Below are 21275 nucleotides of genomic sequence, written 5' to 3'. Positions count from 1 at the left end.
CATCAAAATCCTCCAGACATCAGCAAAAAATACAATTCCTGTTTTAGTGAGTTGCCATGTTATTGGAATAGTCTAGATAAAGAAACAACATCTGTGACAGCTTCCCTGTCTGAATTGTGTTGGGCAGCAGGAATTCTGTTTGATTCTGCTGAAATCTAATTAATAAATTTAGATTATTTGAGCTAAATGATTTTTGTGTCATAGTGGGCCACAGATTGTAAAGACATACATGTAACACCAAATGTAATTGAATAAATATGGCTTTTAAGAAATATTATCCTTAGATATAAGTTGATGGAAAGGCAGAGGGAAAACCTTCATACAAAACCCTAATATCCAATTATATAAGGACAACTTTCTGTTTGAATCCTAAGGTCTTGCATATTTAAGATAAGTAATTTATGAGGATATGCACCAGGAACTATATGGCTCAGTTAAAAATGAAGAAGTTTCAAATACAGTGTGGTGAAAATGGTGAAGTCATTTTTATTTTCAGTGCTTTGACAAAATACCCCATAAAATTCAAAACTTCTACCATTATACAAAAATAGGTGTCTACAAGTGATATCTTCTGTCTTCATCACCAGTAGCAAATATATTAAGCAGAAACATGTAATTTCAGTAGCCTTAAATGAAAAGTGCAGGACACCGCAAGCTACACATTCAGCAGTATCATATCGGCAAAAGTTTAATCTTTTCACCCATTTGATAAATACACAATGTTTATAATTTAATCATTTAAATTAACATTCCGCAAATATACATGTAATTTAGTGATTATTGTGCATGAATACATACACAATGCTTGTATGTACAAATTCCAGTTTGTTTTCATGTGCAAGAGATCTGATACAATCATAAGCTGTGTTTGTTTTGGTCCCATTAAATATTCACAATATAAAAGCACAAAAGAATCTTCGATTTACAAAAGAGAATTTGTTTAAAATCACTTCAACTTCTAATGTTTTTAAAGTATTATCTTCTCATACCACTATGAAATGTAGTAGTTGAACCTGTAAGAGAAAAACAAGACATTTTGCATGATTTTAAATTAGATTGTTCTATATAAATTAGCTGGTATAGATAACAAAAAGATTACTCTTAACTCTCCATCAGAAAAAATGCCCTTTGTTCCTTAAACGTCTTATTCATAGTTCAACTGATTTTTAAAGAGATTTTGACTATACTTACAAGTCATCAAGAGTGGTTCTAAAGCAAGGAATTAAGAATCATGCTAATATAAAGTGTTCTAAAGGTTGAAGTTCTATATATTTTTCGTATATCCTAAAAAATATTTTGGTCTTCAGATTCTGGGTCTTATGAAATTTGGATGCTTAAAACAAAACAAACCTTTAACCAACAAACAGACTTCAACTATAATAATGAGAGTTTCCTAGTATTACAAGTTACTTGTGTTAAACACATGAATTTTTTGAATGAATGAATGAAGAGATAACTACTAACTCAATCTGATATTAGTCCACAGAGTTTGTGGGACTAGCAGGAAAAGAGAATCATTAATAAAAGTCAAAAAAAAACTATAAAAGGAGACTGAATACAATTCAAACTAAAATGATTCAAAATCTCTGGATCAGAAGTGAACTAAAGGAAGACAGGGAAAAGAAGTTTTCTCATAATGAATAGAGAATCCACTTCTGTTATCAAGTATGACACTTCAGGTATATTTTTGAGGAAAGAAAATTAGGAATTTTTTTTTTTTTGGATCACTCTTAAAAGCACCAGGCAGTAGTAGGGATAATGGTTGTACTAAGTGATCAATCCTCTTCCTCACCAGTATCTGTATGCCTCACCACTTTCTACCATGCATTACCTCAGAGCACCTTCGCACATTAGTCTTCAATCATGTATTTTCTATGAGTAATCTACTGAATGAAGAGATTGTAGGGGAATTATTTGGGGGTGGGCAGGATTTGAGGTGATAAATCATGTCTTGAATACTCTAAAGTTAGTTGCGCTGCTGGTTACACAGTTTAAGCTTTACCTAACTTGGTAAGTGAAGTAGATTTTATTCTAAACAATGAGGGTTAAGGAGTTTCAAAATGAGGAGAGCTGTGGGTCTAGCACTATGGCACTACCAATAAGTGGTTAAACTTAAGCACCTGTCTGTACAGTTCCAAGTCTTCTTTGTAGTGCCTCTAGCCAAGTGATATAATCTGCCAGGGCTCTATCGGGATCATAATTCTGAAGGTGAGAGCACACTGTGGAACCAGGATTTAAATCAGCTAGGGTGCCTGGAGACCTAAGGATTAAAAGCAATGTACATGAACCAAATTACCCAGAAACAGTGCAATCACATCACACACCTGCATCCTCCCCCACCCCGGAAGGCAGGCCAAGTACATATTATATGATCTATATCCCCCATGCTTCTAAGTTTGGGATGGGAAAGAAATTGGTCTTCAATAAATTCAAAGAAGCTAGGGCTTCATGAAAATGCCAAGTATAAAACCTGTCAGTTTGTCAGTAAATGCTGGATATGTAAAAATGCATCTGTCATGCAGACTAACATTTTCTCTAACGGCCAGGGACTTATCAATTTTAATCAACACTTTTTCCAATGTCTAACTATGGCATATAGTAAGCAACATTTGATCAGCTCTGTTTCCGTTAACCTTAGAAACCATTTACAAATTTAAAACCTAGCTTTGATTCTGGGCCATAGGTTAAACAAATTACAACTAAAGATGTCCATCTGCCAAAGTCCTATCAGTGTCCATCTTTCTCTGTTAAATATTAATACATTTAATTCTTACCTATTTTGAAACGGTAAAAGGCACCTAGGAGAATCCAGATCTGATCTTGAGCGGTATGTTGTTGGTCTTGGTTCTCCATCTAGTTCTAGTTCACCAGAAGAATGATAAAATGGGTCAGTCTTTTCAGCATCTTAATGTAATGCAAGATGTTAAGATAACAAAGCAAAACACAACAAAAACTAAAAACCAAGCCCTTGAACATTTCTACAAAACAGTATTATACCATGTGTATATAGTGTATTATACCATGCTGTCTTACTTATAATGATAATTTTCAATTATTCTTGCTAAAGAAGAGATAAAACTTAAGCTTTCAATATTGTTATTGAAATTGAGTATTTCTGGTATCTGAACTATGCTTCAAAGAAAAACTACTGAACTGGAGTATTTTATTTCTAAAAGACCTCAATCTTAGGGTTTCTGAATGTGTTATCATTTGGGGGAAAAGATAATGTGGAAAAGAAAAATTAGACTAATGTAACCAGATCCTTTATGACTCCACTCTCCTTTTATAGGAAAAAAATTGAAATCAAGATTTGCTAATTTTTGGTATGACACAGATAAAAATTTCTCAGTGCAAGCATTTATATTTCAAAATACTTTCATGGAAATTTCCCTTTTCTCTGTACTCTGTGCTCTCCCACTTTTGACCTCATCCTTATATCCCAAATGTTCAAGCCCTAATGTTCTTTCTACTTCATTCTAGGTGTAGAGAGAAGGAATTTTAACTGTTCTTATTTTTATACAACGTAGTAGTAAACTCAAATGATTTGAGTATTATTAGATCATGAAAACTTCAAACCATAACTGTTTTACATGACTAATAGCTATTCTCTCTTGAACCCAGAGCCTTAAGTGCCCCTACTGGGCAGCACTACTGGGTAATCTGGGACAAATACCATGTGTTTTCCAGTGCTCAATTTTTCATCTGTAAAGTGAGAATAATAGTAATTGTGATTACATCAGATTGGCAGAATATATGAAAAAAGCAGGGCTTAGTATAGACCAGCGCCCATAAAAATCAGCAATTCTTATTCTCTTTAAAACAGTGAAGTCCCTAGCCTTGTTAGTTATAAGCTCCTTTATCTTTGGAAAACACTGGCTTCAGAATTTGCTATTTGGAAGATATTACATTTTCAATAATTTTAGAGGGCTGTAAATGTAGAAATATGCTATTTTGACTTTACCTGGATTCAGTTCAAAGCCATCCCTGTTAACATTGGTAGAACCAGAATCTGTGACTTGCTGCCACCGTTGAACCAAAATTTTCATTCTAAAAAAAAGATTCCAAGATAAGACATCAGAGCATATCTATAAAGATCATAAAATATACTTTCTACAAAAATCATTTAAATATGAGCACAGATCAGATTTCAACAATCACAATTTCCTAATCCAAAACTATGTACATGCGCCTGGGTTGATGGCAAAATTAACTGGAACAGAAGAACACAGTTGTAAGCTCCCCTCACCTCATTTCCAAGGGGAAACAGAGGTCTTTGGTGTTGCCAGAATCAGGTTCTAGCTTTACAGATTAATGAGACAGGAAGAGATGGAGGGCAAAAAATACACAGAAAGAAAGTAGCCGCAGGAAACAGAATAGTGGATGATAGGTAGATGAGAGGAAAAAAGAATAAAAGGACCCATAAAAGGGAGCTGGGAAAGCTGGAGGATGGGTGAGGCCATGTGACCAGGAACAAAAAACAATGCTGGCTTTAAATGAATGGGGGTATTAATGTCATCATACAGCTGCATTAGGTTTGCTGTGTGGCCCATCTTGGCTTAGAGAGCTTTCTGGAGTGCCAGGGCTCTGTCAGGATCATAATTCTGAAGGTGAAAGCACACTGTGGAACCAGTCTGTTTCAAGACTCAATTTTAAGAGAGTCAAAATATAAGTCTCCCCAAATTCCTCTAATCAAAATGACTGGCTAACTCCTGAGACTTCACATGAGTGTCTCCTAAGTTCTGAGTATATGGCCCTTCCCCAACAGAAAGTGAGCTGTCTTTGGATTTCAGGCAGGTATTACATCTTTTTCATCAATGTATCTGCCAGTGATTACCCTTTGTTTGCCAGACACAAGGTGATGTTGGGAATGAGAAGTGGGAAAGGAGAAACTGGAGTGTGAGACTACAATAAGTAGAAGAGGCAGGCACGGTGGAAGACCTGATCTGCTTTTAGAGAGCCAGCATGGGTGCAATAGAGAGACCAGGCTAATTGTCCCTACTGGGTTTATAATAACCCCTCCTTGTCCTGTTTTTCTCATTTGTGAACTGACATTTGGAACTAAGGAAACTCAAGTTTCCAGTTTAAAAACACAGAAACAAAAGCAAAACTCACATTTTTCAGAAGAAGAAGAAGAAAAAAAAGCAAAATCCTTTGAAGAAGCATCAAATGTGACCTGGCAAGAACTACTTTAAGAAACAAAATTCCTTTGGGACTCTGCTGAGTTTCAGAGAAATAAAAAGGAGGGAACACATGGAGAAGCTTAAGTGTCTGAGTGATCTTTTTAAAATTTATTTTATTTTTTTAGTTGTAGATGGACACAAACCTTTATTTTTATGTGGTGCTGGGGATCATCCCAAACCCAGTGCCTCACACATGCTAGCCAAGCGCCCTACCACTGAGCCTCAGCCCCAGCCCCCGATTATCTTATCTACTAGTTAAGAGGACAGTAGTGGTTCATGACTACAAGGTAGTTTCAACCACATATGGAATGAATGCCAAAGTTCCTAGCTTGTAACTACTAGGAAAAGAGTGACAAAAGCACTAGCAGAATCCCTGAAGGCCAACCTTGGACCTGAATGCAGAGGTAGACCAGGGCTTTCCAGAGTTGGGTAAAAAACAGGTTATTTTAGTAGGAAAGGAAGACAGATGTATGCCGGCCTGAGGTGTGATTTTTCAAAAAAAAAAAAAAAACTTTTCCTTTTTATGATCTCTCTTATGTCTATGTATGTATAAGCTAGTTCATGGGTCTATTCAAATTAAAAAATGACAATTGGACTGGATGTGCCAGTTTGAGTCACCAGCTGCATGTACCTAAGAAGGCCCTTTCCAAAGGGTATATTTACACAGTACAGAATAAAGAGTCCTTGCTAAAAGGATGAAAACCCAGAGAGAAATTTATATTTTAGGGATGGCAAAGAAATCCTATACAAACTTTTTTTTTCTTCCCTTAGTATTTACACCAACAAATATATCCTTTTCATAAGCGTTATATCTTCAAATACTGTGTATTTTGGCTAACTAAATTCTGAAACATATTGAGATCATAAAGATTAAGTTCATATTGGCTGGAGGTAAAATAAAGATCACAAGTATATCTTATACAAGTCTCAAATAGAACTGAGGGCCACAATACTGTTTGGGCCAAACAATCTTAAACTTATAATTTGGAAAAATTGGGGATTTTCACCCTCTACTGTAGTTTTTTCCTATAAATAACAAAATCACATGCTACTTAAACAACATGTATTTTATTTTTATAATATCTGCATAATATTTATGACAAAAGTACTCCAATTCCTTCACTAATACACGTTTATAATAAGGAAGTGTGGTATACCTGAATGCTTCTAATTCCTTTAGATGCTTATGCTGTGCCTTGAGTGTTGTTTCAAGTTCCAATTCCGTTTGTGCAAGTTCATTTTTTAGTTCAGCAACTACCAGGTGTTCTTGAAGTTCACTTGCTTTGTCTTTCATATTGCTGAGCTCCACTTGCATCTCCAGAATTTGAGACTGCTTCTGCTGCATAGTATATTCCAAAAGTTCTAAAGAAAAAATGATCAATATTTATAATTTAACCTAGTAACTCCTATTTGGTTTATAAATATTTTATTGATAAGAACTGATTTGTAACATAGGAGATAACTGCAAAGCAATCATGAAAGGATTACAGTCCCCAAAGTTTAATACAAATAAACTTTATGCATGTTTTCCTCATAGTGGTAGTAGCCAAGATTTCAGAAGTATTTATGAAAATAATAAAAGTTTAACAACAGGGGCTGGGGTTGTGGCTCAGTGGTAGAGTGCTTGCCTAGCATGCATGAGGCACTGGGTTTTATCCTCAGCACCACGTAAATGTAAAAACAAAGATATGTGTCCACCTAAAACTATAATATATAAAAAAATTAAAAAAATTTTCTTTATTTATTAATTTTAGTTGTAGATGGACACAATACTTTTATTTATTTATTTTTATGTGGTGCTGGGGATTGAACCCAGTGCCTCACTCAGTTAGCCACAACCGCAGCCCTCCAAGAACTTTTGAAAATCACACATAGTACTTGTAGGAGTTATTCATGTATCTATGACTATAATGGTTGCTTCTTTTGTTCAGCCTCTCTTTGCAGACAGTCCTTAGGAACTTTACTTTTATAATTGTTCCAGAAATAGAAGTCCAAACTCCAGTTGAGATCTTGTTTTTTTCAATAAAAAGGAACCAAAACCTCCATAATACACATCTGTTACAATGAAAACAAACTCAAGAATTTAAATCTCGGCCAGGTGTGGTGGTGCAAGCCTGTAATCCTAGTGGCGCAGGAGGATCATGAGTTCAAAGCCAGCCTCAGGAATGGTGAGGTGCTAAGCAACTCAGTGAGACTCTGTCTTTACATAAAATATAAAAGAGGGCTCAGTGGTTGAGTTCAATGCCTGAACTAAAATCTTAGACATGTTAAATAAGAACAGGTTACAAAATATGCATCAGGATCCTGTTTTTATGACAAAAAATATACTTATGTACATATGCACATTGAAAAGGTCTGTAGACATATTTACTTGGGTGTTAAATAGTCATTAAATTTTAGCAAAGTTCATCAACAGACATTACAATTAGTAAGAATGATATTACAAGAAGGACATAACATTGACTTTAGATGATAATCATGTTAATTTAGCTTTTAAAACTATTTCTTAGGGGTAGAGGTTAATAATTTACACATATAAACATGAATCTACAGAGATAAGACTTCAATAGCATTCTATATAAACAATATTAATTCCCTTTAAAACTTTTCAATTAAGCCTTTGTCTACAGGGATATGTTTAATTTAACTTATTATACCTGTTTTCTCTGAAGAATTTTAACATGATTCAGCTTTTCAATGACAAATTTTGAGCTTGTGTTGTGATTTTAAATTCTGCAAAAGCACAGGTGTTTCTATCATTACTACATGAAACAGTTACTAAAGATGCATGTGTCCTCAATAGATATGATAAGAATTTAATAACGATTTCCATTTATAGTTAAATTAAATAGACTTTTATCAGAAAGTGGGGAAAAGATCCAAGCAAGCATATCACAAAAACAATAATCCAAATAGTTGATAATCATATGAAAAAGCACTAAGCCACTTGAATAATTAAAATCAATTAAAACTACAATTATGTACTGCACGCCAAACGGATTGGCAGCAAAGGTCTAACAATACCGGAAAGTTGGCAAAGTTGTATATAAGACAACTCTCACATACTGCTAGTGCATGCACAAATTGACAAAAGTACTTTTTAAAAAAATATTTATTTTTTAGTTGTAGTTGGGCACAATATCTTTATTTTTAATTTATTTTTATGTGGTGCTGAGGATCAAACCCAGGGCCTCCAATGTGCTAGGTGAGCACTCTACCTGTGAGCCACAACTGCAGCCCCTAAAAAAACTACTCTTTAAAATAGTTTGGTGTTCTCTAATAAATTTAAAGATATGAATCCTATGACCCAGCAATTTCACTCCTAGAAAGACATAAGTACAATTGCATCAGAAGTACAATTGCATCAGAAATTGTGGACACTTTGCAACAGTGTCCACAACAGCATTGACTCTAATAGCTAAAAAGCAGAAACAATCCAAATCTAATCAACTACAGAATGAAATATTATATAAGTTGTAGAATATCCAAACAAGAGAATTCTATATGGTAACAAAAATGAACTATAGATAAATGCAGTAAGTTGGGATAATTCAGGAAGGTGACAGAAGCAAGACATAAAATATACAGATAAAGTTCAAAAATAGAAAAACTAACATATGATTTTGGAATATATAAATTAGTAATAAAACTAAAGAAAAATCAGGATAACCTCTAAGTTTCTAAAGAGGGGGTGGCTTTAGGATGTGGGCAATGTTCTACTTCTTAACACAAGCAATGTCTCCTCCACAGACATTCATATAATAATGTTATACTGGGGCTGGAGTTGTGGCTCAGCAGTAGAGTGCTTGCCTAGCATGTGCGAGGCCCTGGGTTCAATCCTCAGCACCACATATAAATATTAAAAAAAATTTAAAAAAGAATGTCATACTGAAGAGTTGAATTGTTCACTTTTCTGTATGTTGTTATAGTTAAATTTTTAAAAAGAGGGATTAAAAAAGAAATGGCTACTTTCATTATGGATTTCCTTTTCCTTTAGGTAGTTATCCTCTAGTATGTAAAACACCTTTCTTAATGTACAGCTTTAAGAGAGTTCAACATCTCTAGCAATTAGAGAAATGCAAATCAAAACTACTCTAAGATTTCATCTTACTCCTGTCAGAATGGCAATCAATCATCAAGAATACAGGCAACAACAAATGTTGGCGAGGATGTGGTGGAAAAGGCATACTCATACATTGCTGGAGGGACTGCAAATTGGTGCAACCACTATGGAAAGCAGTACGGAGATTCCTCAGAAAACTGGGAATGGAACCACCCTTTGACCCAGCTATCCCATTCCTTGGTTTATATACCCAAAGGACTTAAAATCAGCACCCTATAGTGATGCAGCTGTATCAATGTTTATAGCAGCTCAATTCACAATAGCTTATCTATGGAACCAACCTAGGTGTCAATCAACAGATGAATGGATAAAGAAAATGTGGTATATATACTCAATGGAATATTATTCAGAGCTTTAAAGAAGAGTGAAATTATGGCATTTGCCAGAAAATGGTTGGAGTAGGAGAATACCATGGTAAGCAAAATAAGCCAGTCCCATAAAACCAAAGGCCAAATGTTTTCTCTAATTTGTGAATGCTAATTCACAATAAGGTGGGGGGTAGTAGGGAAGAATAGGGTTACCTTAGATTAGGTAGAGGGAAGTGATGGGAGAAGAGGGGAGGAAATGTGGGGATAGGAAAGATAGTAGAATGAAACAGATATTATTACTGTATGTATATATGTGACTACATGACCAATATGATTCTTCAACATGTATACTCAGAAAAATGAGAAATTATATCCCATCTATGCATGATATATCAAAGTGCATAAATGCATTCTACTGTCATGTATAACTAATTAAAACAAACAAAGAAACAAAAAGAGACCATGAAATTAATTTGTTTAACTTGGTCAAGGTAAGGCTACTGTATTTAAAATTAGATACAGCTGTTTAAAACCAATTTGACAATCCTCTAGCCACTATAGTAATTAATACAATTAATGTTATGAAAATGAGAAATCAATACCACTAAAAGGAAATGTTTTAACTGAGTAATAATAATGTAGAGTGAAATATTTTCACCCATTTGTGAAATTATATGAATCTGTTTTGTAACATACCTAGGTTTGGTTTATCATTTTCTTGTTCTCTTTTCAAGGTCATTTTCTTGTCATTAATTTGAGCACGTAGTACTTCAATTTCAGATAATAAGCTTCTTCTGTCTATTTTTTGGAGATATTCCATAGCTGCTTGATATTCAATACCCTTTTTGTAACAAAGGAAAAGAAAAAAATCAAGTGAAGAGAGTTGTAAAGATAATAAAATTAACAACAAGAAGTCTGAAGAACAAATGAACCACACATGCTAAAGTTTTTTTCTTTTAAAAATTTCATTATTTTTCTTGTCTAAAATATGGGAAGATTTCTTGCAGATAGATGCTTCTTTACCTCTAAATACTGTAGTGTATTTCCTAAAAATAAGAGCACTCTTTTACATAACTGCAGTACAATGATTAAAAGAGTAATTAACTTATCATAATATTATCTGGTATAGAGAGTTTATTCAAATTTTGCCAAAAGTTCTTTAAGAAAAAAAAAGTGATTCATTCCTTTGTCTTTTGTGATCTTAAATTTTTTGAAGAGTACAGACAGGTTATTTTGTTACATGTCCATTAATTTAAAAAAACTTTTTTGGACTAATGTAAGTCAAAGTACTTGAGGGGTTCAGCCAGCTTTCCCCAATAATAGCTTGTATAATCAGAGCACATTATCAAAACTAAGAAACTGACATGGATACAATTCTATTTAAATTATAGGTTTTAATAAAATTTCATTTGTTTACATGTACTCATTTTTTCTCTTGGCATACAGTACTATGAAATTTCATCACTTGAACAGGTTCATATATATGTACCACAATAAGGGTACATATTATTTCAATCACCACAGAGACTACTCTGTAGTCCTACCCTCTCTCCCTAATCCTAACCTCTGGCAACTACTAATATGTTCTCTATCACTATAATTTTGTCATTTTTAGAAGTTGCATAACACACAGGAAGTTTAGGGTATTGATTGTTCCTTTTTTAATTGTTGAATAGTATTTCATTGTATGAATATATCACAGTTTCTCCATCTATTCACTTACTGGAAGACATCTGGGTTGTTTCAAGTATTGGTTATTACAAGGAAAATTACTGTGAACATTCATAAATAGGTTCCATAAATAGACACAAGTTTTCATTTCTGTTGATTAAATATCTACAAGTGTGACTGCTAGGCTGTGTAACAGATGTACGTTTACCTTAACAAGACACTGCCAGATTTAGTTTCCAGAGTAGCAGTCCTACTTTACACTGCCTACCAGCAATGTATGTGACATGCAGTTTCTCTCCCTCTTTACCAGCACTTGGTGGTGTCACTATTTTTTATTGTGCCCAGTCTAATAGATGAATGGTGGCCTCAGTTGGTTGTGGTCTCATATTTTCTCAAGTAGATTCTGATTATGCATTTCACAGAAGTACAACAAATTAATTCTTTCATATTAGGAAGTACTCGATGTCTTTTTTTCCTCATTACTGGTAATATTGATTCTGATCATTTGGGTGGGGTTTGCAAGGTTTCTCCAGTGTAAAGTTAGTGTTTTTCCTTTTGTAGTTAAAAATAATCTTTTAGGAATTTTACTTTTCTTATCAACTTTTTCACATTAGTTTTAGCATCCACTGTTGATTATTGCTGAATTGATCGTTACTATATTGTTGAATAAAGTATGATCTTATAATTCCTTCATTCCTTATACATTTAATAGCTGGCATTCAACTGTGATAATATATATCCATCTATATGAGCTCATGAATTCTTATTTTACTCTTAACTTTAAAATCTGTCACTTTCATTTTGTTTGATCTTTTAATTTTCTAATTTTGGCCAGTGAGGGAACCTTCAACAGGCTTCTGTGACCTTCTGACATATTCCCTTATTTCTTTGAATAATTCTTAAAATGCTGGCAAAATGAGGGATTCCAGGTTTACCTTATTGTCTTCCTAACTCTATTCTTGGAATCACCAGATTCAAAAGGATTCCTAATTCTTTTTAATGGATAACGTATTTAAAAAAACAAGTCCTGGGTACTAAGTATTGTGAGAAGATTAAAAAATATTTTGTTTTAGTTGTAGATGGACACAAAACCTTTAATTAATTAATTTATTTATATGTGGTGCTAAGGATCTAACCCAGCAATGTACACTGAGTTGCAACCCCAGCCCTGTGAGAAGATTTTTAACTACTGATTTGATTCTGTTGTAGGTCTTTTTCAGGTATTCTATTTCTTCCTGCATGAATTTTGATAAGTGATTTTTAAAAAAAATTCCACCTCAATTTTTTTATTTGTATAAATAAAATAATTTATAATATTTTGTTATTTTATTTGTTGCATGTTTAATTATGATCTCATCTTCATTTATAACATTTAAAAATCATAATGAATTCTCCAGAAAAGATTTTCTTATTAGCATTTTCAAGGAACCAATTTTTAATGTTTTATCCTCTATATTGTACTGGTTATACATTTCATTAATGTTTTTTACTTTATTATAGTTAACCTTCATTATTAATGGATCCTGTGTTTTCAGATTTGTCTACCTGATAAAAAGTTTTTGTAACCCTCAAATCAATACTTGTATTGCTTTGTCAGACATAGTTAGAGTAGTAAAAAATTTAAATTTCCTCATGCACATGTTCCTGGCTGAGTTAAACAAGGGCATACTCTACCTTTGTATTTTAGCTCTCATATTGTACACAAATGTCCTGTTTAGTAACTTGTTTTTCCATATTGTGCTTTTTATTTACGATTTCATGGTTTTATTTTTTTATTTTTTGAACTTTTTTTTAAAATTTTTTTTAAAAGAGAGAGTGAGAGAGGGAGAGAGAGAAAGAGAGAGAGAGAGAATTTTAATATTTTATTTTTTAGGTATTGGCAGACACAACATCTTTGTTTGTATGTGGTGCTGAGAATCAAACCCGGGCCGCACGCATGCCAGGCGAGCGCGCTACCGCTTGAGCCACATCCCCAGGCCCAATTTCATGGTTTTAAATGGCCCACAAGTGAAGGGCTTGGTGTTCCTAAGTGCAAGAAATCTGTGACGTGCTTTAAGAAAAGTGTGTTAGATAAGCTTCTGTATGATTGCTCTTGGCCGTGTTAAACATTAATGAATAATATACAACACAGAAGGTATCTTTTTTCTTTTTTTAATGGCACTGAGTACTGAGCCCAGGGCCAAGAGTATGCTAGGCAAGCATTCTACCACTGAGATACATCTCTTCTCCCCTCCCATATAAGATTTCTTTAAACACAACCACACAGAAAATAAGATCATGTATTGATTGGTTGATGAAAATATTGTGATTGAGGCTTGCAGTAACCTATTCCTGTACTTCCCACAGGAGCAATGACTCCTTGTAGGTTTATAAAATATAACTACTGCAAATAATGAGAAGTGACTGTATCTTATTCCTTCTCTTTTCTTTAGGTTTTACTGCTCTTTCTAACTTTCCAAGTTTGAGGACTATCTCATTAATTTTAAGTTTTTCTTACTTTCTAATATAAGACAAAGGTAATGTTCTTCTCCTAAATACTCTTAGTGGCCCCTGTTAAAAATGCTAATCTTCATACTTAAATTAAGACTCTAAAACAAATCAGCAACTGATTTTCTTATTACTATTAAAAATAGTATTCTTTAAAATAAAATTTTGTTTCCATACCTGTTCTTGTATTCGCTGTTCCAAACACTTTAATAATCCAACTGCATCTTTAGTGCCTAGAGCTGTCAGTTCAGTCTGAAATGTAGCTAGCAAAACATTGCGCTCCTTTAAGAAAACATGTTGGAGAGCAAGTAGAAATTCCCCTCGCCAGTCCGGGAGGCTCTCTTGAGATTGAGAATTATCATAAACCTAGCAGAGTATAAATAACAAAAGTTAGGTTTCAAATAAGCATGTTTTTAAAACATTCTACTAACCAAAATAGGTATTTAAAAGAACGTATGTATTTTTGAGTCTGAAAATACATACAATAATTTATGTGAAAATTCATATAAAAAAGAATTTAATTTACAAAGTTCATTATTGTCATTAAAAATAACAATGCTACATAGAATATAATATTCTTTGAGTACCTCAGATTCCCTTTGCACTTGTATTTTGGTAATTAAATCCTTAAGAGATGAGATGATATTAAGGTAAGCTCTTCTCTCTTCTAGCCAAAATTCTGAAACCTGTTGAATAGAATGATCTTCTCCATCACCAGATGGTGACTCAGTGAGAGAAAGCACCTGCATGCCCTCATTATGAAGAGCTCTCAGTAATCCCTAGAAACCAAAATCCAAAAGCCAAAGTTATGACAACTTCTCCAAATACTGAAAAAATGAGAGCTACAAAGACAAATATTAAGCAATATAGCATTATGAAGCAAAATAGATTTAGAAAAGCAACTGCAGAAAAGAAACTCCAGGCACCTTTACTAAATGCCTTCTTCCTGTGGAGAGCTAAGTCAATTGCAATAGATGGTCTATGATTTCCATAGCTTTCATCTCTAAGTTCCTTCAGTTTAGCTAATGTACTCTTCCCAGATTTAATGATTAGCCATTGATTTGACCAAAATAAATACTGTGAGAAAAACTTCCATTCCTTGAGACTGCTTTTATAATTTTGGCAAACAAAAACACCAATAATAAAAATTATTTTTTTAAATCTTCATAACATAATTATTTAATATATTGTATTTTATTATCTGTGGAATATGGGAATAAAATGAAATAGATTCTCATGGATTTTTTTTTTCTTTTAAGTCATTTATTTTAGCCTGTTTTCATTTGAAGCATGAGGTGAGTGTTACCCTTTGCTTCTATTTGATGGGTGACTGTACTAGACTTTGTTTGAGCAACCAGGGATGCTACTTCCAACATCCTTTTTCCTCAATATCTAGTTAACAGAGAATTGACAAAAAGATCTGGTCACTGATCCTGGAAGAAAGGAGGGAGTGGAGGGCAGCATATTTTCTTCCTCTCTCTCTCCCTTTCTTCGATCTTTCTTGCTATATCAGAGATCCAGTATATAACTTTAAATAAACTACTATGTTCAACATAGAAATTATACAGGCTAAGTTTACTAAAATATATTATGTTTCAGTAATATTTATCTTTTAGTACCTTTATTTTCTTTGGAAATGATTCTGTTAAATTTTCACCTTCTTCTCCTCGTCCTTCTGATGCTGTGTCAAATCCCTGATTTTGTGTAAGATAAACTCCCTGACTCCAGTCTGATCCAGAATCTAAAATAAAGAAAACAATCATTTGTTGTTAAACAAACAAACAAACAAAAATAAAAAAAAATACCCTCTCCAAACAAAAATAACACGTTTTAATCAAATACTATAAACATTTCAGAATTTTATATAACTTACCACTGGAATATATTTCTCTAGTTTGGTAAGCATTAGAATACGTTAGTTCAGGCATCAAGGATCCCTAATTAGAAAAAAGAAACAACATACATAAATATTTTTGTTTTAATAAAAACAGAACCCAATGAACTATTTTGCTGTTATAATGCTGTAAAAAGAAAAAAAAGGAAAGAAAAGAAAAAAACTCAATCTAAGCATACTTGAAATGAAACTATCTATGATTTATAACAAGTCTATAATTTTTTCCTTATGGATATTACCATAGTAAGAAGAGATATTATTTAAGGAACCATAACAAGTTGTAAATTTACATAAGAACTCTATTATCTAATACAATGGGGAGATTTAAATTCTAATAGTATAAAGAAGAGATATTTCCCAAATTTCTTTTAAAATTTTTGCTTAAATTTTGTTGACAACAGTGGAAACTCCCCCCACATGACAACAACAAAATAAATACCTCTTTAGGTCTCAGACACTGTATCACTGCCTTCAATGTACCACACTCTTCTGTCAGTAACTCAACAGCAACAAAATGTTCCTTCTTTAAAGTTTCAGTTTCTGAAATATGTCTGGATTCCATATCCAAAATTTCAGCGGCATGAAGTTCTTGTATGTGTTCAATTCTTTCAGTAAATTGCCTAATTATTTCAGAGACTTTTTCTGAGGAACAGCTAGTCTGTACATCAATTTGAATTCCTGCATTTTTAACAAGAATTTGTGGAGTCTGGTTGCTCATGTTGACCTTGAGTATTTGGTCCGTTTGGGATGCAGTGTTTTTACCTACTTCAATAGGAAGTGGCTCTAAGCAGATGTTTCTGTTTATTGGTACTTCAGACTTATCCTCTTTTAATAAGAAGTGGGATAATTTCTTTTTTTCCGCATCAAGTTGATTCTTAACTTGGCTTAAATCTCTCTGAAGAGATGCCATATTGGTCTCTTTTACCTGAAACACAGATGAATTAAGTTGAAAATCTTGCACATCAAATGAGGAACTTACAATGGAGAGGGAAAGAGTATAATTTCATTTATATGTTCACTTGCCTCAGAATAATAGGAAAAACACTTTGGAAACTGTAATACATATATACTTTTGCATGTATGTATGGTCACAGGTTACTACAAAATTGAACTAATTTTATTAGCCTTTACTTTTGTTTCTCAAGGGATTTAAGTTCTCTGTAACAGCAGTTTTTCCGCTTCCTTTACTAGAAGACTAGAGGTTAAAAGCATTCTTCTAATATAAAGATTCCTAGCAAAACAAGCAAGGAGATGGTGAATAGATTTATAACAATGGAATTTTTCAAAAAGACTTGTAAATTTAGTTTAAGTTATGGCTTTGGACTTGTTTCTATAGGACATTTTGAAAGGGAATTAAGATGGGTAGAAATGAATGAATTAGGAGTTATGTTACTTGTCTTACCAAAAGCTCTTTTTGAAGTTTTTCTGTCCTTTCTTTGAAAGTGGCAAGTTCTTCTTTGGTAGCCACCAACTCGATTCTAAGAGCCTCAAGTTCTTCAAAAAATCCACTTTCTCCACTGGCATTTATTAACTCAGTAGTTGTCTGGATAACAGTAAAAAACATAAGAAATACACCATTTTTTTTTTTAAAAAGCTAAGTTCAAAGCATTTACACATTCTAATGAAGCTTTTCCAAGACTGACTGCCTAGGGGTTTTAGTGATAAATGCTCTTTCAACAAATAGTGAAACATTTTAAGAACCCATCATTTTGTATTCTTAAGGAAATAAGAAAGATTTTCTGGGAATGAAAGACAAATCATGCCATTAATATATATATATATAAACATTTATAAATTATTGATAAAAATATTCTTTGTGACACTCAAAAGTTTCATATTTATATTACTTTCCTCAAAAGATATCAGCTCAAAGATAATTATTATAAGTTATACCTAAAAAGTTATATTAATATTTTAATAATTATTACCTACAGTAATATGCAATTCCAATGAGCTAGGAAGAAAAAGTATAGTGAATGAAATTATTATCCTTTGCAAATATAAATTAAGTAGACATAAAATCCCAATGTATCAATTAATCTTCTGGGGCAGATAAGACTGAACTTCTGGTACTTGAAATTATAAGTTTATTAAGAGAGGGAACTTGAAGGAAAAAAGTCTTTGTCATGTCTGTCATACACTAAGAAATAACTGCAATTTCTGATCTTTATGTAAGTAGACTTAGGTCAGTTACAAATTTTTCCTAAGAAGAATAAAATCTATTATGAGGCATAAAATTTGCCAAGCTAATAACTTGTTACTCATATTAATTCAATATGAATATATTTTGATATTTTTATAATTGTATCTCACCTACATAACTTTCACAGATTTTATGCCAAAATTGTTTTTGCAAAAGTGTGGTATGACCATTTTATGAAGCTCTCCCCCAACCAAAAAAAATTGTGCTGGTATTAATTAAAAATCATCTATTAATAAACTGTCTTCGGTGCAAGATTAGAATGTATAGAATACTCATGAATATACATTACTGTGGTGGTGATGATTATGGGGTGCACTATGGTACTTAAAAGAGATGATGACATAACATACTTAGTAGAGGTACATTAAGGGGGAAAATACCCACAGAAATTCTAGAGGACATTTGCTAAATTTAATGTTTCCATATTTATTTGAACTGTTCTAATTAATGACAACCCTGATTGAATAAAGATGTTTGAAGATCACAAAATATAATTTGGGCCCATTATGCTAGTGATAATAAAATGACCCTATAGTGTTAAATTTAATCTGGTCTCTATACCTTGAGTTTCTGTGTAAGAAACTGCAATGTAACTTGGTAGGAAATCAAATGAACAGAGTATAATCAACTACTAAGTCTCAGCCAATGATAGTAGGCAACTATGTTTCAGCCAATCATAGGCAATCAACCAATCAAATCACATCCAAACAAGGTCTAGCCATGACCAATCAAGCAATTTCTGAATTTCATTTGTGAGTTCTGCCTCTAAATACCACCCACTGTTGCACAGTGAAACTGTTTGAATCTCTTCTGGTTCTGAGTGTTGCACAATGCATGTAGCACTTTTTGCTCAAACAAACTCCTTAGTTTGTCTAAAGTTCTTTAAGAACAGTATGTTTTTTTAAATAAAATCCCATTATGTATAAATTGGTAGGTGTCAGCAGAACTGTTTGACTTAGTAAATTACCAATCAGCTTAATAAGCAAAGGAAAAAAAAAAGAGTTTCTTAGGGTATTTATGTGAAAAACTCAAATATAAAACTAACCTTGAGAACAAAATCTCCGTGAGGGCTTCTTTTCCTTTCTTTTCCTTCTAGTTTTTTCTTACTGTCCTCCAATAACTTCTGCAATTCTATCAGCTTCTTTTCTTTTTCCAAAGCATTTTTCTCTGCAGTTTCCACTTGTTCTTTTTCTGAAATCAAAGTAATATGCATTTCAATCACTTGTCTTTCTAAGTCTGATATTCTCAAGGTTAATGCAGACATATCTGACTCCATCTTGTTTTCTGTTATTTGATTTAAATTCTGCATATTTTCCTTTTCAAGTTCTGATGAAGCTACTCCTTTATCTTGACAGAATTTCACATATTCCTGAACTGCCTCAAGTTGGACTTGACTTGTAAGAGCAGCAGCTACTTTCTCCTCAAGTACTTTCTGTAGGTTTACAATCTTCTTCTGAAGCATTTCTGTTTCAGACTGGCCTTGTTCTTTTATGTCTTCTATTTGTTTATAACACTGGGTAAGTTCTAAGTCCTTTGCGCTAACAGAGCTCTCAAGCTGTAGCAGTTTTGTTTCCAAATTTTTAGAAACTTTGGTGCTTTCTTCAAAAGATCTGAGATACATATTGTTCTCAGGGGGTTTAAGAACATCTTCAATATGGATTACTTCCAGTTCGGGTTGGTCTTTGCTGATATCATCTATAGTCATGCTAACACTTTCATCTGGTATACTTTGGATTTTTTCCTTAGGGTCATGTTCTCTCTTCAAGTTGACTAATTCTTGGGTTAGCTGATCCATTTTAAAATTGGTTTCTTTAAGTACATTTTTTGTGAAGGCCATTTCTTCATTAGTGATTTCTACTTGCTGTTCCAAAGCCAGCTTTTCAGCTATAACCTTTTCCAACTGATGTTTCAAGCTGTCCTCTTGTTCTGAGGGGGAACTGGTATCCACCAACATACTCTGTTCAATATATGACAATTCCTCCTGAAGTTTTTCAATCACTTCATTGAGCTTGTCTGTTTCTTCTTCTCTATTTTTCTTCAAACGTTCTTGATCACTCTTCAGACATTCTATTTGGGCTTCAAGATCCCTTATCAGTTCATTTTTTTCTTCAAAATCCTATTAGTTAATGAAAAAGAGAAACACAGAAAAGTATGTATTCATATTTTAAAATTTTGTTTTATTTTAGGGTAAAAACTTAAAGATGATCAGGCACAAAAGCTGTATGCTTGTCAGACACATTATGTTACTTTCAATATAGACCAACACCTCCCTTATCACATCAAACAAAGACCTTATTTAGAACATCATTCTGGAAGTTCTATTAAACATAAGTGGCTTATGCTTTTAGTATTTGATTCTCTATTAGGAAAATGTCAACATTAGTACATTTTATTGGAAAGGATAAAATACTGAATTAAGTCTTTAACAGATGGCATCCAAAGCTAATCACTCTATTTAACTATATTAGATTTCAGATAATAACCAATTTTAAATGAGTATACCTTGTTATCTGTTGTAAGTCTAAGTTGTTGATGAAAGTCTCTAATTTGCTCATTTAATCGATCAATTTCTACCTCTTTTTCCTGTATTATTTGAGCAAATTTCCCAAATAGCATATGCTGGTCATGAGTAGAGATAGCCTCAGGATCCTTCATGGCAAATCTCAATTTCTCCATTTCATCCTAGTGACAAAAATAACCATCATAGTTGGATGTATTCATGACATGGCATTTTTCACAACATTGTTTCAATTAAGTCTTATAAAAAATACATTTCCTACAATGTACAAGTAAAAAAAATTAGACATAATGTAGATCAATAATTCTTGAAATATTTTCATAAAAGATCTCAAAAATTTAATTATGAACAGAAAATAAGTTCCATGCAAATCTATTTGCTTACTAGTGTTCTTCGAGTATTATTTAGATCTGGACTTAGTAAATGTTTATTATAACTACATAGGAGCAAAACTTATTATCTCTTTATAGAAAAAAAATTTTCTAAAACAGTTACCTTGAATAATTTATTTTCTTGTTCAAGTTCCTGTAGACGGGTAGTGGATTCCTTTTTCTGTATTTCCAATTGCATATGTAGTTGCTGAACTTCTTCATTTTTATTTTCAAGCTCATCTCTAAATTGCTCTAGTTGTTCTTCTAAGTTTGTTATCTTTAATATCAAAATTATGAAAAGTAAAGAAAAAAAACTTTATACAGATGTTTGTCAAGATAGAATTAAGAATGTTGGGGCTGGGGCTGTAGCTCAGTGGTAGAGCGCCTGCTGTGCACATGTGAGGCACTGGGTTCGATCCTCAGTACCACATAAAAATAAAGATATTGTGTCCAACTACAACTAAAAAAAAAAATAAAAAAAAAGAATGTTGTATTTGCTTTATAAAGTACATATGCTTAA

The 21275-nt window shown here is 32.9% G+C and overlaps 1 protein-coding gene across 1 annotated transcript in view; it reads right to left on the bottom strand.

The window, feature by feature from the left end:
* Positions 1-362: 362 nt before the first annotated feature.
* The window catches only part of LOC144253682 (A-kinase anchor protein 9-like), a 109580-nt gene continuing 88667 nt past the window's right edge, over positions 363-21275 (bottom strand). Inside the window, exons 21-35 of the mRNA XM_077796359.1 lie at positions 20880-21032; positions 20369-20548; positions 18912-19982; positions 17066-17206; positions 16103-16588; positions 15643-15706; positions 15389-15510; positions 14357-14548; positions 13947-14135; positions 10308-10452; positions 6338-6542; positions 3962-4047; positions 2775-2859; positions 2121-2260; positions 363-1013 (exon numbers count right to left, since the gene is read on the bottom strand). Of these exons, the coding sequence (XP_077652485.1) occupies positions 976-1013; positions 2121-2260; positions 2775-2859; positions 3962-4047; positions 6338-6542; positions 10308-10452; positions 13947-14135; positions 14357-14548; positions 15389-15510; positions 15643-15706; positions 16103-16588; positions 17066-17206; positions 18912-19982; positions 20369-20548; positions 20880-21032 (3297 nt within the window). The 3' untranslated portion in view covers positions 363-975. The remainder of the gene's footprint in view (positions 1014-2120; positions 2261-2774; positions 2860-3961; positions 4048-6337; positions 6543-10307; positions 10453-13946; positions 14136-14356; positions 14549-15388; positions 15511-15642; positions 15707-16102; positions 16589-17065; positions 17207-18911; positions 19983-20368; positions 20549-20879; positions 21033-21275) is intronic.

The sequence above is a fragment of the Urocitellus parryii genome, chromosome 3 (assembly GCF_045843805.1).
Source record: "Urocitellus parryii isolate mUroPar1 chromosome 3, mUroPar1.hap1, whole genome shotgun sequence".
Taxonomy (NCBI): domain Eukaryota; kingdom Metazoa; phylum Chordata; class Mammalia; order Rodentia; family Sciuridae; genus Urocitellus; species Urocitellus parryii.
This window is presented reverse-complemented; position numbering and strand designations above follow the sequence as displayed.